The sequence below is a fragment of the Salminus brasiliensis genome, chromosome 10, assembly GCF_030463535.1.
Source record: "Salminus brasiliensis chromosome 10, fSalBra1.hap2, whole genome shotgun sequence".
Classification (NCBI taxonomy): Eukaryota; Metazoa; Chordata; class Actinopteri; order Characiformes; family Bryconidae; genus Salminus; species Salminus brasiliensis.
In genome coordinates, this window is record NC_132887.1 from 32,026,898 (window position 1) to 32,040,521 (window position 13,624).

The 13,624-nt window shown below is 41.3% G+C and overlaps 1 protein-coding gene across 2 annotated transcripts in view; it reads right to left on the reverse strand.

Moving 5' to 3' along the window:
- Positions 1–13,624, reverse strand: part of mdga2a (MAM domain containing glycosylphosphatidylinositol anchor 2a) — a 194,436-nt gene that overhangs the window by 117,428 nt on the left and 63,384 nt on the right. For both annotated transcript variants that reach the window (XM_072689830.1, XM_072689829.1), the window contains exon 3: positions 1,359–1,533. In XM_072689830.1, the coding sequence (XP_072545931.1) occupies positions 1,359–1,533 (175 nt within the window). The remainder of the gene's footprint in view (positions 1–1,358; positions 1,534–13,624) is intronic.

Here is a 13,624-nt window from a genome sequence, read left to right on the forward strand (position 1 = left end):
ACCCCGCCTCGCAGGTGTCTGGCCGGCAACCGGGGCGGTTTGTGTTTATTTACATGTTTGGTTCAGTTCATTTGTGTTCACGTGTGTTTTGGTTCTGTTGTAATTGTTCATTGATTGGTTCATGTGTTTCACCTCGGACTGGGGGTACTTAAGGAGCCTCAACTGCATGGTTCGATGCAGGGAATTGTATCAATTGAAATTCTCAATTCTCTGTACGATTAGAGGTGTGTTGAGGTCAGCTTTGGTTCGGTATCCGCATTCAGGAGCAGGTCACCCTGCTACCCACGTCCCAGCTAGGCGACCCATGCTCACAGCAGCACGCTGTGGTTCCAGGTTTGGTCGGCCTAGCCGTTTTTGCTTAGTAGCTGGTCCCCCATCTCTCCCCCCTTTTGTCATTACAGCGCCGTTCGAGCGCACTTTACGTTAGCCCCTGTTTAGCCCAGGCTCTGCTTGCAGGATTCCTTTCGGGTCCCCTTTTGTTTTTCCCCCCGGCGCTAGCGCAAGGTTCGTTTGGTTTCGTACGCTTGGTTTCGTGATTTGTACCCCATAGTTGCTGCATCTTTTGCCTGGTTTTGCCCTTTTATGTATCCTTGGCTTTTGTTAATAAACAGCTTGCTTTCACTCCATCTCTGCGAGTGTTCATCCCTCTGTGTCTGGCCTAGCACGCCATGACAATCACACAAATATTAATTTGGCTTTAAAGGGTTAAAACAAGCTATATTAGAAAAACAAATTTGATCAAATATATTAAAAAAATTAATGGTCTCAGACTCATGGTTTCCAAAAAAATTCTACATTAAAAATATTATATAGAAATATAATATCTGAGGTCTCAAACCCATGTAAAATGTAACTGTGACTATGACCTCAATCTGCACATTATAGTTAAAGCACTTACAGTCCATGGCCATATATTCACTTTACATATATATTTTTTTAATTCCAATGCATTTAGATATTTAATGGATTTCTGTGTGTCTGTCGCAAAATCAGCATGACAATCGTTCTACAGCGGTGTGCGATATTATGACTGCACTGGAAATGCTTTCAGCATCTTTGGCTCTGAGATTCAATTCTCAAAAGTTGAACTTAATGACGATGTGTCTACATAATGACACCAATCCTTTGAGCTGCGCTCTGGCCATTCTGAGTCATTCCACCTCATTATCTTCAATTCAACAGAACACTTAAACAGAGCGCTGCCTCACAAAAAAAACTGAGAAGAAAGCCCTATCAGTCTGCAGAGACGCTAGCACAGGGTTAACACTCATTGTGGGTGTTGGGTGGGCTTGAAGGACTGTATGTGTATGTGTGTGTGTGTGTTCCGTGCTGACAGTTGGTAGGCCTCGTTAACTCACAGTATACGTCAACTCGGATGGATTTGATGGCAGGGGAGCCAAGGCCATTTTCTGCCTTGCAGTAGTACCGGCCGCCCTGGTGCCTCTGGATGCGGGATATGCGCAGAGTCTCGTTAAACACACTGGAGTCCTGGAAGCGGTCAGAAGCGCTGCCCGCTGTCTTGGTCCATCGTATCTAAGAGAGAAAGGAAGGGAAGGAGGTGACATACGCTGATTAAGGGCTTCATGTTGGAAGGATGGTCAGCAGGTTGGATGCAACAGTGACGCAGTGAAGAAGTGTCCTCTGGTGTGTCATCATAAAGTCTCTGTTATGTAACTGTGAAAAAGTTGAACGCTTTATTAGCAGGCAGGCAGATTTGAGCACCACGAATATAAAACAAGCTCTTGAAAACAAGCTAAAAAAAGGTAATAATTAACATAAATGATGTAGAGTTTTCTCCAAAGTGAGCCTGAAGGTTTAAGAGCCTACACTATGTTGTGCTTTACAGTTTCAGTCTGATCTCCTGGGCCGTTCAGAACAGTTTGTCTATAGGAATGCTGTTGATGGTTAAAAAGGAAAGTTGATTCTCTCATAGGTTCCACTGCTGTATGGTATTCCTGCTCCTGTTCCTGTTGCTAGATGGTTGCTGTGACATCCCAAATGGGTGGTCATGCTCTGTGGCTGCTTTGCTGTTGCTAAGTGGTTTCTATGGTGCTATTGTATCCCAGATAGTTGCTATGGTGTTGTTGAGTGGTTACAATAGTATCACAGGTTTTGATGGAGCTATGGAGTTGCTAAATTGTTTTGATGGTGTTGCTAAGTGGTTGTCATGGTGTTGTTAGGTGGTTGCTATAGTGTTGCTTAGTGGTTGCTGGGGTTTCTATAGTGTTGCTTAGCGGTTTCATGGTGTCGCTAAGAGCATTGCATGTCCACAGCTTCAAATTTTTGAGCAACTTGTAGACTGCTTTTCATGAATGAATGAGCTATGTTGTCCATGTGGGACATCAAACATGTTGTCATTTTGAAATATTGTCCTCATTTGGAGATATACAGTCAACATTGTCATAAACAGTGGCGTATGGTTTTACCTTTATACAGCCCAACCTTACACATGGCGCAATCAGATCTAATGAGCCCACAGTATTAGGCTTCTCATAAAGATGGTATCGTGGTAATATAGTTGGCATCATAGGTCTATGTTGAACATTTTTCTGGTGTGTGTGTGTGGGGGGGGTTAGGTTTAAGACTGTTCGTACTGAACTTGTGTAGTTATAGATCATCATTTGCACAGTACAGTACACACCAACACACAGTAATCACAGGCATCCAGAACAGGTCGGTATGATCCATATTCTTTGTGTCTGTGAGCAATTTTTTTTATTTGTAACCGCATTCTGAAAAGACTGCACACGACACGCTGAGGACGTACTGTCACAGACCATTACAGTAATCTAAGCAAGCAAGTGGGTGGGGAGTGTTGAAGCAGGGTAAATGACATAATCCTGCGCAAACAGTCATTTCCACTTTGCAATACAGAATGAGAGACAGAGAGTGAGTGATAGAGAGAAAGAATAAAAAGAGAGAGGGACAAAGCAAGGAACCAATAGAGAGAGAGAGAGAGAGAGAGAGAGAAAGAGAGAGAGAGAGGAACAGAATGAAAGTGTGGTAGTATGTAGCCTAATAGTTCATTAATAATCAGACTAACAGCTCAATTGGAATACACTAGTCAGATTAGGACCATTCTGAATACAATTTCTATCTGACTGAAGGAGTTATCCTGTGAATAATCCAGTAAACAGTTTGAATAATGGCCATGTAAACACCTGTGTCCAATTACATTCACAATCAGATAGCAGAACTCTCTGTCTGCTTCCTTTGCAAGCACCTGTACTAAAAACTGTACTCATTTATAAATAAAGCAATTAAATGCTCTAAATTAAATTAAAGTTCAAGAAGTAGCCTATTTGATGAGAGTTCATGTGAGTAGCCTATTTTACGAGAGTAAACGAGTGTAGTCTACTTGAGAGTTCACAAGAGTAATCTATTTGACGAGAGTTCACAAGAGTAGCCTATTTGGCCAGAGTTCACGAGAGTAGTCTATTTGACGAGAGTTCACAAAAGTAGTCTATTTGACGAGAGTTACGAGAGTAATCTATTTGAGGAGAGTTCACGAGAGTAGAGTCTATTTGAGGAGAGTTCACGAGAGTAGTCTATTTGACGAGAGTTACGAGAGTAATCTATTTGACGAGAGTTCACGAGAGTAGCCTATTTGATGAGAGTTAACGAGAGTAGCCTATTTGACGATAGTTCACAAGAGTAGCCTATTTGACGAGAGTTCACAAGAGTAGCCTATTTGACGAGAGTAATTTATTTGACGAGAGTTCACAACACTTAACGAGATTAGTATATGTGACGAGAGTTCACAAGAGTAGCCTATTTGACGAGAGTTCACAAGAGTAGCCTATTTGACGAGAGTTACGAGAGTAATCTATTTGATGAGAGTAGTCTATGTGACGAGAGTTAACAAGAGTAGTCTATTTGACGAGAGTTAACGAGAGAAGTTTATTTAAGGAGAGTTAACAAGAGTAGTCTATTTGAGGAGAGTTCACGAGAGTAGAGTCTATTTGACGAGAGTTCACGAGAGTAGTGTATTTAAAGAGAGTTAACAAGAGTAGTCTTTTTGAGGAGAGTTCATGAGAGTAGAGTCTATTTGACGAGAGTTTACGAGAGTAGCCTATTTGACGAGAGTTATGAGAGTAATCTATTTGACGAGAGTTCACAAGAGTAGCCTATTTGACGAGAGTTAACGATATTAGCCTATTTGACGAGAGTTCATGAGAGTAGCCTATTTAACGAGAGTTAATGAGAGTAATCTATTTGACGAGAGTTCACAAGACTTAACAAGATTAGTATATGTGACGAGAGTTCCCAAGAGTAGCCTATTTGATGAGAGTTACGAGAGTAATCTATTTGACGAGAGTAGTCTATGTGACGAGAGTTCACAAGAGTAGCCTATTTGACGAGAGTTAACGAGAGATGTCTATTCAAGGAGAGTTAACGAGAGTAGTCTATTTGAGGAGAGTTCACAAGAGTAGAGTCTATTTGACGAGAGTTACGAGAGTAGCCTATTTGACGAGAGTTACGAGAGTAATCTATTTGACGAGAGTTCATGAGAGTAGCCTATTTGACGAGAGTTACGAGAGTAATCTATTTGACGAGAGTTCATGAGAGTAGCCTATTTAACGAGAGTTAACGAGTAGTCTATTTGACAAAAGTTCACAAGAGTAGCCTATTTGACGAGAGTTCACAAGAGTAGCCTATTTGATGAGTTACGAGAGCAATCTATTTGATGAGAGTTCACGAGAGTAGCCTATTTGACGAGAGTTAATGAGAGTAGTCTATGTGACGAGAGTTCACGAGAGCAGCCTATTTGACGAGTTCACAAGAGTGTTCTATTTGACGAGAGTGTACCCCAGTCGCCTTTTTGACAAGAGTTCACGAGAGTAGCCTTTGTAATGAGAGTTCACAAGAGTAGCCTATTTGACGAGAGTTACGAGAGTAATCTATTTGATGAGAGTTCACTAGAGTAGCCTATTTGACGAGAGTTCACAAGACTTAACGAGAGTAGTATATGTGACGAGAGTTCACGGGAGTAGCCTATTTGACGAGAGTTAACGAGAGTAGTCTATTTAAGGAGAGTTAACGAGAGTAGTCTATTTGAGGAGAGTTCACAAGAGTAGAGTCTATTTGACGAGAGTTCACGAGACTAGCCTATTTGACGAGAGTTACGAGAGTAATCGATTTGACGAGAGTTCACGAGAGTAGCCTATTTGACGACAGTTCACGAGCGTAGCCTTTGTGATGACAGTTCATGAGAGTAGCCTATTTGGCGAGAGTTCACGAGAGTAGCTTATTTGGCGAGAGTTCACGAGAGTAGTCTATTTGATGAGAGTTCATGAGAGTAGCCTATTTGACGAGAGTTAACGAGAGTAGTCTATGTGACAAGAGTTAACGAGAGTAGTCTATTTGAGGAAAGTTCACAAAAGAAGCCTATTTGACGAGAATTCACAAGAGTAGCCTATTTAAGAACATAATTAATTTTAAATTAATTTGAAACCCACAACTTGATTATTGACACGTTCCCTCATGTCCTGCACTGTAAACAGACATGCCGCTCATGTGTCAATGTGCTGGCAAAAGAAGCAGACAGAGAATTGTGTGCCACGAGCAGGGCACATAAAAATCATAAAATCATGAATGACTGCCGTGTAATATGGAAATTGAGCTTCCACTATTATTTTTTTGTTATTATTGCAATTGAAAGCACAGGTAACACTCTGCTGGCGTCTTGCTCTGACTGCAATCAAATGATGCATGGTGTCATGGTAACGTGTGCGCCAAGTGGTATGGATTTCTTGTAGCAGAGATTTTCATCAGATCAGTCGAGTAGCGTGCACATTAACACCCCAATCTTGATCTATAAGCTTCCTTGGATTGGAGGAAATATTTGCATGCATACACAGCCAGCGACAGAGAGGAAAGAATGACAGCGAAAGAGAGAGAGTGAGTGTGTGTGTTCATGTGTATGTGTGTGTTGCCTGCTCTGTGTACACTCGATCAGCCAACCAGCCAGACAAGTGGAGCAAATTGCCTATTCAGGCCTGGCTTGGCCTTCTGAGCCCTGAGTGAGACTTCCTGTGTGAGTGACCTACATTACAACAAAACCCTTCTTCATCATCCCCAATGCTGCAGACCCAGAGAGAGGCGGGTGCAGCTCAGCTCGAGCCCCGAGCCCAGCTAAACAGCTCCTTTCTGCCGGAGTGCAGGCATAACACGTCCTCCCTCACAGTCGTCAACCTCCACTCCACCCTAACCATTAACACCTCTCTCTATGACTAATTACAGGCCATTCAGCATGGAAGGGGGGCAGATCCGTTTTTCGTGTGGCCCTAACTCGCGACGTGAGGAAGAACGTCAGAGGCTACCTTCTTCTGTCTGGAGCCCAAAAGAGTCGTAACCTTTGAAACTAGAAGAATGAAATCCATTTCATGCCTTGCTGAGGACGGAGGACAGGCGGATTTGTTTACACGCATATTGGCTGTCGGTTAGAAATAACGGCGCATTGGAATTCTAGAGCTTAGATACGCCGGCTTTCTCGGCAGGCAGTGAGTGGAAGCGAGGCTGTGAAAGAAAAAAGGTGGTGGCCCTGTGCAAGTGGGGAGGCTGCGGCTGACCGAGCACAAATAGGACTTCTTACTTTCAGATATGTAAACAAAGCAAAACCCCCCGCAATTTATTTGAGGTCATGTGGTTGTGATTCACTGCACCGGATGAGCATATTACGCACAAATCTGCATAGTAAGGGTGGGAACTACTAGACACCCTGCAATACAATATTATCCCAATGCTTGAGACACAAGGTTCTATCGGTGGTGTGTTACACTTATATACAGTGGACACATTTTTCCTTAATATGCTTCTCTGCTCCACTGTTTTGGATTTATAATCAAACCAATCAGACATGATTAAACAGTATGTTCCAGACATTGCATATGTTGGTTTCACTATGATAACACTTTTTTGTCCTCTACATTTCTGAAACTGCTCTGTAAATGCAGGTGCCCATTAGCACTGGGCTAAATATTATGGGTTTATTTACCGCCCACCCCTGGTTATTATACTCCATGCATTACCAGAACACAATCAATCTAATTACATAGAGATCTGATAAAATAGATGTTTGTTGCTCACTGTGCTTTTAGTTACTGTAGCTTCTCCAGAACATCTTCATGCATACAGAGTACCCAGAGTAACAACCTGCATCATCATAGGCCTTCTGACATGAAAATGTCATATGGAACGAATGACACAGCTGTATTTGTTGTCCCATATCGCTTTCTGTGGTGAGCATGTGATCTGTCATTCTGACACTGACGCACTGATCTCACCATTAGGGGCAAGATGAGCATGGACAGAAGGATAGGACATGTTTTGTTCATGTTCGTTCAATGCTTTTGACCTTTACAGTAACTGCTGGTACTGTCAACTTGTGTTATTGTGTTGGTTTGCTTTTGACAGTAATTATATTACAGTAATAAATAAAACTGTACTGTGCCACTGGCATTTAAAAAGAACACTAGAGAAGTCTACAACATCAAGGTTAAACATGATCACAGCATTCAAGTGTTCATTTGTAACAATTTGGAATTCTAAAAAAAAGCCATTCAACTACAGTGTTACAATTATTTAAGCATTCTGTTGTTCATTTATCTAGAATAATTTAGTAGAATTTCAAATTTACTCGAAAGCTTGACATCTGCCCATACAAGAACTTTAACACTGTTTTCAAGTGGGACAAAAAGTTATCTAAAATAGAGTTCTATTCAACTCTTAATGAGGTAAACTACCACTTTCTACCACATTTTACTGTGTATCAAGTACCTCTCCATAACAATTATCCAGAGGCCTTCAGACTGCACTACCATGCTTGTTATAAGTCACCATTTCTGTTAAGCTAGAAACACAACTATACTTTGTGATAATTATTATTTAAAATGATTTATTATTATTAGATATTAAAAATGCATTGGGACAATAACTTCAATATTCAAATATTGCAATCATTCAAGTAACTGCCCATGTTTTGCCTAAAATTACATAGTATCATTTTTTTCTCCCATCGTTAATATACAGTCCCAGCTGGGTATTAAAACACTTCTGCAAGTAAGCCTGATGATTAATACTGAGAAGATATCACAACACAATCTATGAGCAACCGCATGTCCAATGAAAAACATGTATCTCCAAAATGATGACCAAAATGATGGCAAAAATGCTTGTAACTTTGGAAGAAAGAGCTTATTCCAAGTAATTTAGAGCATTCCTATTGGTTCAAATGGACATAAATGGAGATACTGTCTCATGTTTTTCATTGGACAGCAGCGCTATAAAATACACATATGTTTCAGAAAGTCCAATTCTCTGCTGGTCAAAAGCATATGTACATTCCAGGTTTTGTATGTGTTTATTCATTCATAAATTCACTTAACCACCGCAGCCACTAGCTAATTATACACAATACAATACAACAGCAACATGACAAGCTTTTGCCAAACTGCACTATGACACCAAAAGCGGCACATCCCAATGAGAACACAGATGCAAGATAAATTAAAGTAAAAGACCCGCTGTCAGACGTTGAAGCACAAATAGAACAGCATGTGAAATATTTAGCTAATCCCACCACATCCGACTAGATTCAAATGTCAGAGCTTGAGCGCATGATAAGCTACTTAACATGCAAACACTGCCTGAAGGTGCTTGGCCTTTAAAAACAATCAGAAATTTCTTTTTATATGTTTGTTTTTTTTTGGGGGGGGTGGAACAATTGTGAAAAAAAGCCCTTTCCATGCTGTGAGGCAAACGGAACCGCAGACTACTGTACTTATCAATGACACTCCCCTTCCCATTTTAACATGTCAGAACGTAATAATAACCCAAGATCACACAGTACGTAGGGCCATTTCACTTCTGTGCTTTCCCCTGATAAAAGTTTTGACAACTGAAAAACTGCAGAAAGCAGACTTCAGAAGGAGACAAATTTGCGCTCACCTGTTCCAGTGAAGTTTCATCTCACACAGTGCTGCTTTCTTGCCTCGTTGTCTGAGAAACTCTGGGTAAAATGAAGGCGTCACTATACTTTCAGCAAATGCAGCCGAGTACAAAATGCAGGCTGCTGTTTTGAATCGGTTTCGAATTATGAGGCACCGGACAGAATTTTATATATATCACTGTTAATGTTTAAGTATAAAAGATGCTATTTGTGATATTCATGATTTAAAATGATTCATTACTATTGGAAAGACTTGGGCCAATAACTTACTATTGTCAGGCTCTCTTAATGGCGCCCTCCCCTGGGGCGATCCCGGGCCGGGATTTCATTTGTGTTCGTTACGGTAATTTGTGTTTGATTCTCGTTCATATGTTGCACCTGGGACTGGGAGCATTTAAGCAGCTCACTGACTGCTAGTCGCTGCCTTGAATTGAATCTCCTTGACTCTCCACATTTCCCCATGCGTCGGTGGTGTGTTCACGTAGGCTATAGGTCTGATCTGGTTTGAGAGATATCCCAGTCTGGTTCTAGAGGAAAGCGCATTGCTTTGTTTCCTGCTCATGCTCCTTGGTGACCCCAGCTCACGAGACATTCACGGCATACTCAGGTGGGGCTTGCCTTGCTATCTAGTCTGGCAGCTGGCTCTCCAGCTACTCCCTTTGTTTACCCAGAGCACGGCTCTGGTTTTCAGTTAGAGTTTCCCCTGTGTCCCAAGCGAGGCTTGTGGTTTCTGTTGTACCCTTTAGCATATCCTTAGTTTTGCCCGGCTCAATCCCTGTCTCTACCTGCTCCTCCCAGTCCCAGGTTTGTTGTGTTTGCCACTTTGTTTGTCACCTTACGTTTGTGTTCCAGTTCTGACCCTTAGATTGCTGCACACTGTTTGTTCTACACCTCACTTTGTTACCCCTTTTTGTGTTCTAATAAACACCTTGCTTAGTTCCATCTCTGCAAGTGTTCATCCTGTCTTGTCTGGCCGTACACACCTTGACAACTATATCAAATGTCATGGTCATTTGAACATGTCCTGATGTTATGCATTTTCTTTTGTGTGTCCCATGATTTATTGTTATTTTTATTATTCTTTTCTCCTCAATTTAGTTGGCAACCAATGAACATACCAAGGATGCATACTTTGAATGTAAATTCAAAACATATGCAAATTCAACATAACATTACATAGAAACATCTGAATATAGTTATAGTAATATTAGTCTGGCAAAGAAAGAATTCAGGACACCCTAAAAAAACCCTGTGTTTTAAAAAGCATATGGACCGCTGATGGGCTGAACGTGATACACCTCAGTGTGTAATAGGTCTCGTAGTGTGGAAATTTGATGTTCATTTGAACAATATTGGGAGATGGAGGTTACATAATTAAACACATAAGACTGCAAAAAAACCTACTCAAAATGACTAAAATTAGGATCAGGTGGAGCACATCAGCTGTAAATTATGACATAATAACAATTCCATTGATTTGGAGGAGCTTGTCTTTTTAAAACCTTAGACTTATAGATAGTTTGCTCTTGATTATTGATTGAGGTCTTCAGAGAGAAGATTGTAGATGTATATGTGTCTGGGACGGGATTTAGAAAGATCTCAGAACACTTAGAAATCAGCCGTTTCACTGTCCGCAAACTAATTTACAAGTGAAAGAACTGTCCCATAATGTACCACTACCACTATGGCATTGGGGGTCACAGGTTTAAATCCTGAGCCACGCCATGCTTTGCCATCAGCAACCAGACGGAGAGCAGAGAGCACAATTGGCCGCACTCTCCGGGTGGGTAAATAGTGCTCTCTCTCCTCTCATCACTCCTTAAATTATGTTGCCTGGCAAATTAGTTGATAGTAGCTGGGGCAGTGGAGCTGGAGACCCAGTGGCTGGCTTCGCATGTATTCGGAGAAGTCATGTGTTAAGTCCTTACACTACTTGTGTTTACATAGCTACATAGCTCTGTAAGACCTCTGTAATAGATCTTTTAGCAATGTACCATCCCTTACATTTTTACAGACTGCCACTGACATCTCTAAATGCTTTATGTCTGCTTTATATATATATATATATATATATATATATATATATATATATATATACAGGGTGGGTCATTTATATGGATACACTTAAATAAAATGGGAATGGTTGGTGATATTAACTTCCTGTTTGTGGCACATTAGTTGTGGCACTTTATTCTTTCATTATTTACAAGTTTCTGACCACTTATAAAATGTGTTCAAAGTGCTGCCCATTGTGTTGGATTGTCAATGCAACCCTCTTCTCCCACTCTTCACACACTGATAGCAACACAGCAGAAGAAATGCTAGCACAGGCTTCCAGTATCCGTAGTTTCAGGTGCTGCACATCTCGTATCTTCACAGCATAGACAATTGCCTTCAGATGGCCCCAAAGATAAAAGTCTAAGGGGGTCAGATCGGGAGACCTTGGGGGCCATTCAACTGGCCCACGACGACCAATCCACTTTCCAGGAAACTGTTCATCTAGGAATGCTCGGACCTGACACCCATAATGTGGTGGTGCACCATCTTGCTGGAAAAACGTGCCAGCTTCAGTGCATAAAGAGGGAAACACATCATCATGTAGCAATTTCAAATATCCAGTGGCCTTGAGGTTTCCATTGATGAAGAATGGCCCCACTATCTTTGTACCCCATATACCACACCATACCATACATTTTTGTGTTCCAACAGTCTTGGAGGGATCTATCCAATGTGGGTTAATGTCAGACCAATAGCGGTGATTTTGTTTGTTAACTTCACCATTCACATAAACGTTTGCCTCATCACTGAACAAAATGTTCTGTGTAAACCTGTTCCAATTTTTGTTTTGCCCATTCTGCAAATTCAGTGCGCCGATCTGGGTCATCCTTGTTGAGATGCTGCAGCAGCTGGAGTTTGTAAGGGTGCCATTTGTGAGTAGCTAATATCCGCCGAAGGGATGTTCGACTGATGCCACTCTCCAGTGACATGCGGCGAGTGCTACGCTGTGGGCTCTTGCTGAATGAAGCTAGGACAGCCACTGATGTTTCTTCATTAGTGACAGTTTTAATGCGTCCACATTTTGGCAAAACACTGAACCAGTTTCACAAAACTTGGCAAGCAGTTTGCTAACTGTAGCATGGGAAATGGGTGGTCTCATAGGGTGTCTTGCTTTGAAATCTGCTGCAATGACCTGGGTACTGTGTTCACCAGACATCAACACAATTTCTATCCGCTCCTCACGTGTTAACCTCTGCGACATGTCAATGGCTGTAAACAAAGAGAAGCTTGTAAATAACTCATGAAAGAATAAAGTTACAAGCACACCATTGTTTTTGTTGTGAAATTCTCAATAAGTTTGATGTGTCACATGACCCTCTTCCCATTGAAAAAGTTGGATCCAAAATGGTCGACTTCAAAATGGCCACCCATCTTGAAAAGTTTTTCCCCTCCCATATACTAATGTGCCACAAACAGGAAGTTAATATCACCAACCATATCCATATAAATGGATATATACATAAACAGCATTAATAAATGTAATAATTTACTAAATTTATAAACATTTTTTCAAAATGTAAGCAAAATTGTTCACCACCCAGCACACACACTTGCAGCAAAAACAACCTCATTACTGGGCTCGCCTAAGCTTTAACATCCTCACTTAAAAGTTTAGCCTAACACATTTCCATTACTTTAACTGTCCGTAAGCCAGAGCACATGGCATTATGGAATATTTGTACATTCATCCATTAGTCTTCTGAAAGTTTTATCATCAATGTAGAAATAATACCACTAACAAAAGCAAGCCAATGTATAATTAAAGAGTTACTAAGCTGCTGTAACATGAAGTTCTACATGAAGAGCTCTATAGCACACGCCTTTGTTCTGAACGCTCCCCCTGAGAATCCTGAAGGTTGCCAGTTTGCTTTGCCAGCAATGAGTGGATCAGAGCTGTAGAGTGTGAGCCAGGCCACTGATGGGAGTTGTGATGTGACGCTCGGAACAGCACGTCAAAGGCGGGCGGCGTGTGTACATACGCAGCACTATTAATAGCCTCCAGCCTCCTCAGTCTGTCATAAAGCAGAGCTGGCCTCCACTTCCTTTGGCCCACTCACTGTCTGCGAAACGACTCGGCTAAAGGCACAGAGAAAACGAAGGAGCGGAGTCTTGGAGGCTACGTGTAGGTTAACCTAAGGGGAACGTCACAAAAAAGCTTCTTAAAGATTCACTAAACCAAACAGCATCAATCAACCCTTTAAAAAGTCACATTTATTGCATTTTGTCTTAATTTGGGTCATTACAGTGGGTCATTACCTTTGGGTCTTTTTTTACATTGAGTCATTACACTTGAGTCTTTTTACTTTACACTGGGTCTTTTTTTACATTGGGTAATTTTTATTATTAATTTTATATACATTAAAACAATAACAAGCATGGGGAATGTACAAAGCTCTTTAATTTCCACAGGCTCTAAAGTAATAAGGTCAAAGTGTTTTATTTTACTACTTGGATGCAAATCCTTTGCAGCCATTCACTGCCTGAGGTCTGGAACCCACAGACATCAACAAATGCTGAGTTTGAACCTGCCTTGAGATTCTTTGCTAGGCTTTTACTGCAGCCATCTTCAGTTGCTGCCTGTCTGTGGGTCAGTCACTCTGCCTTCAGTAAGTGAAA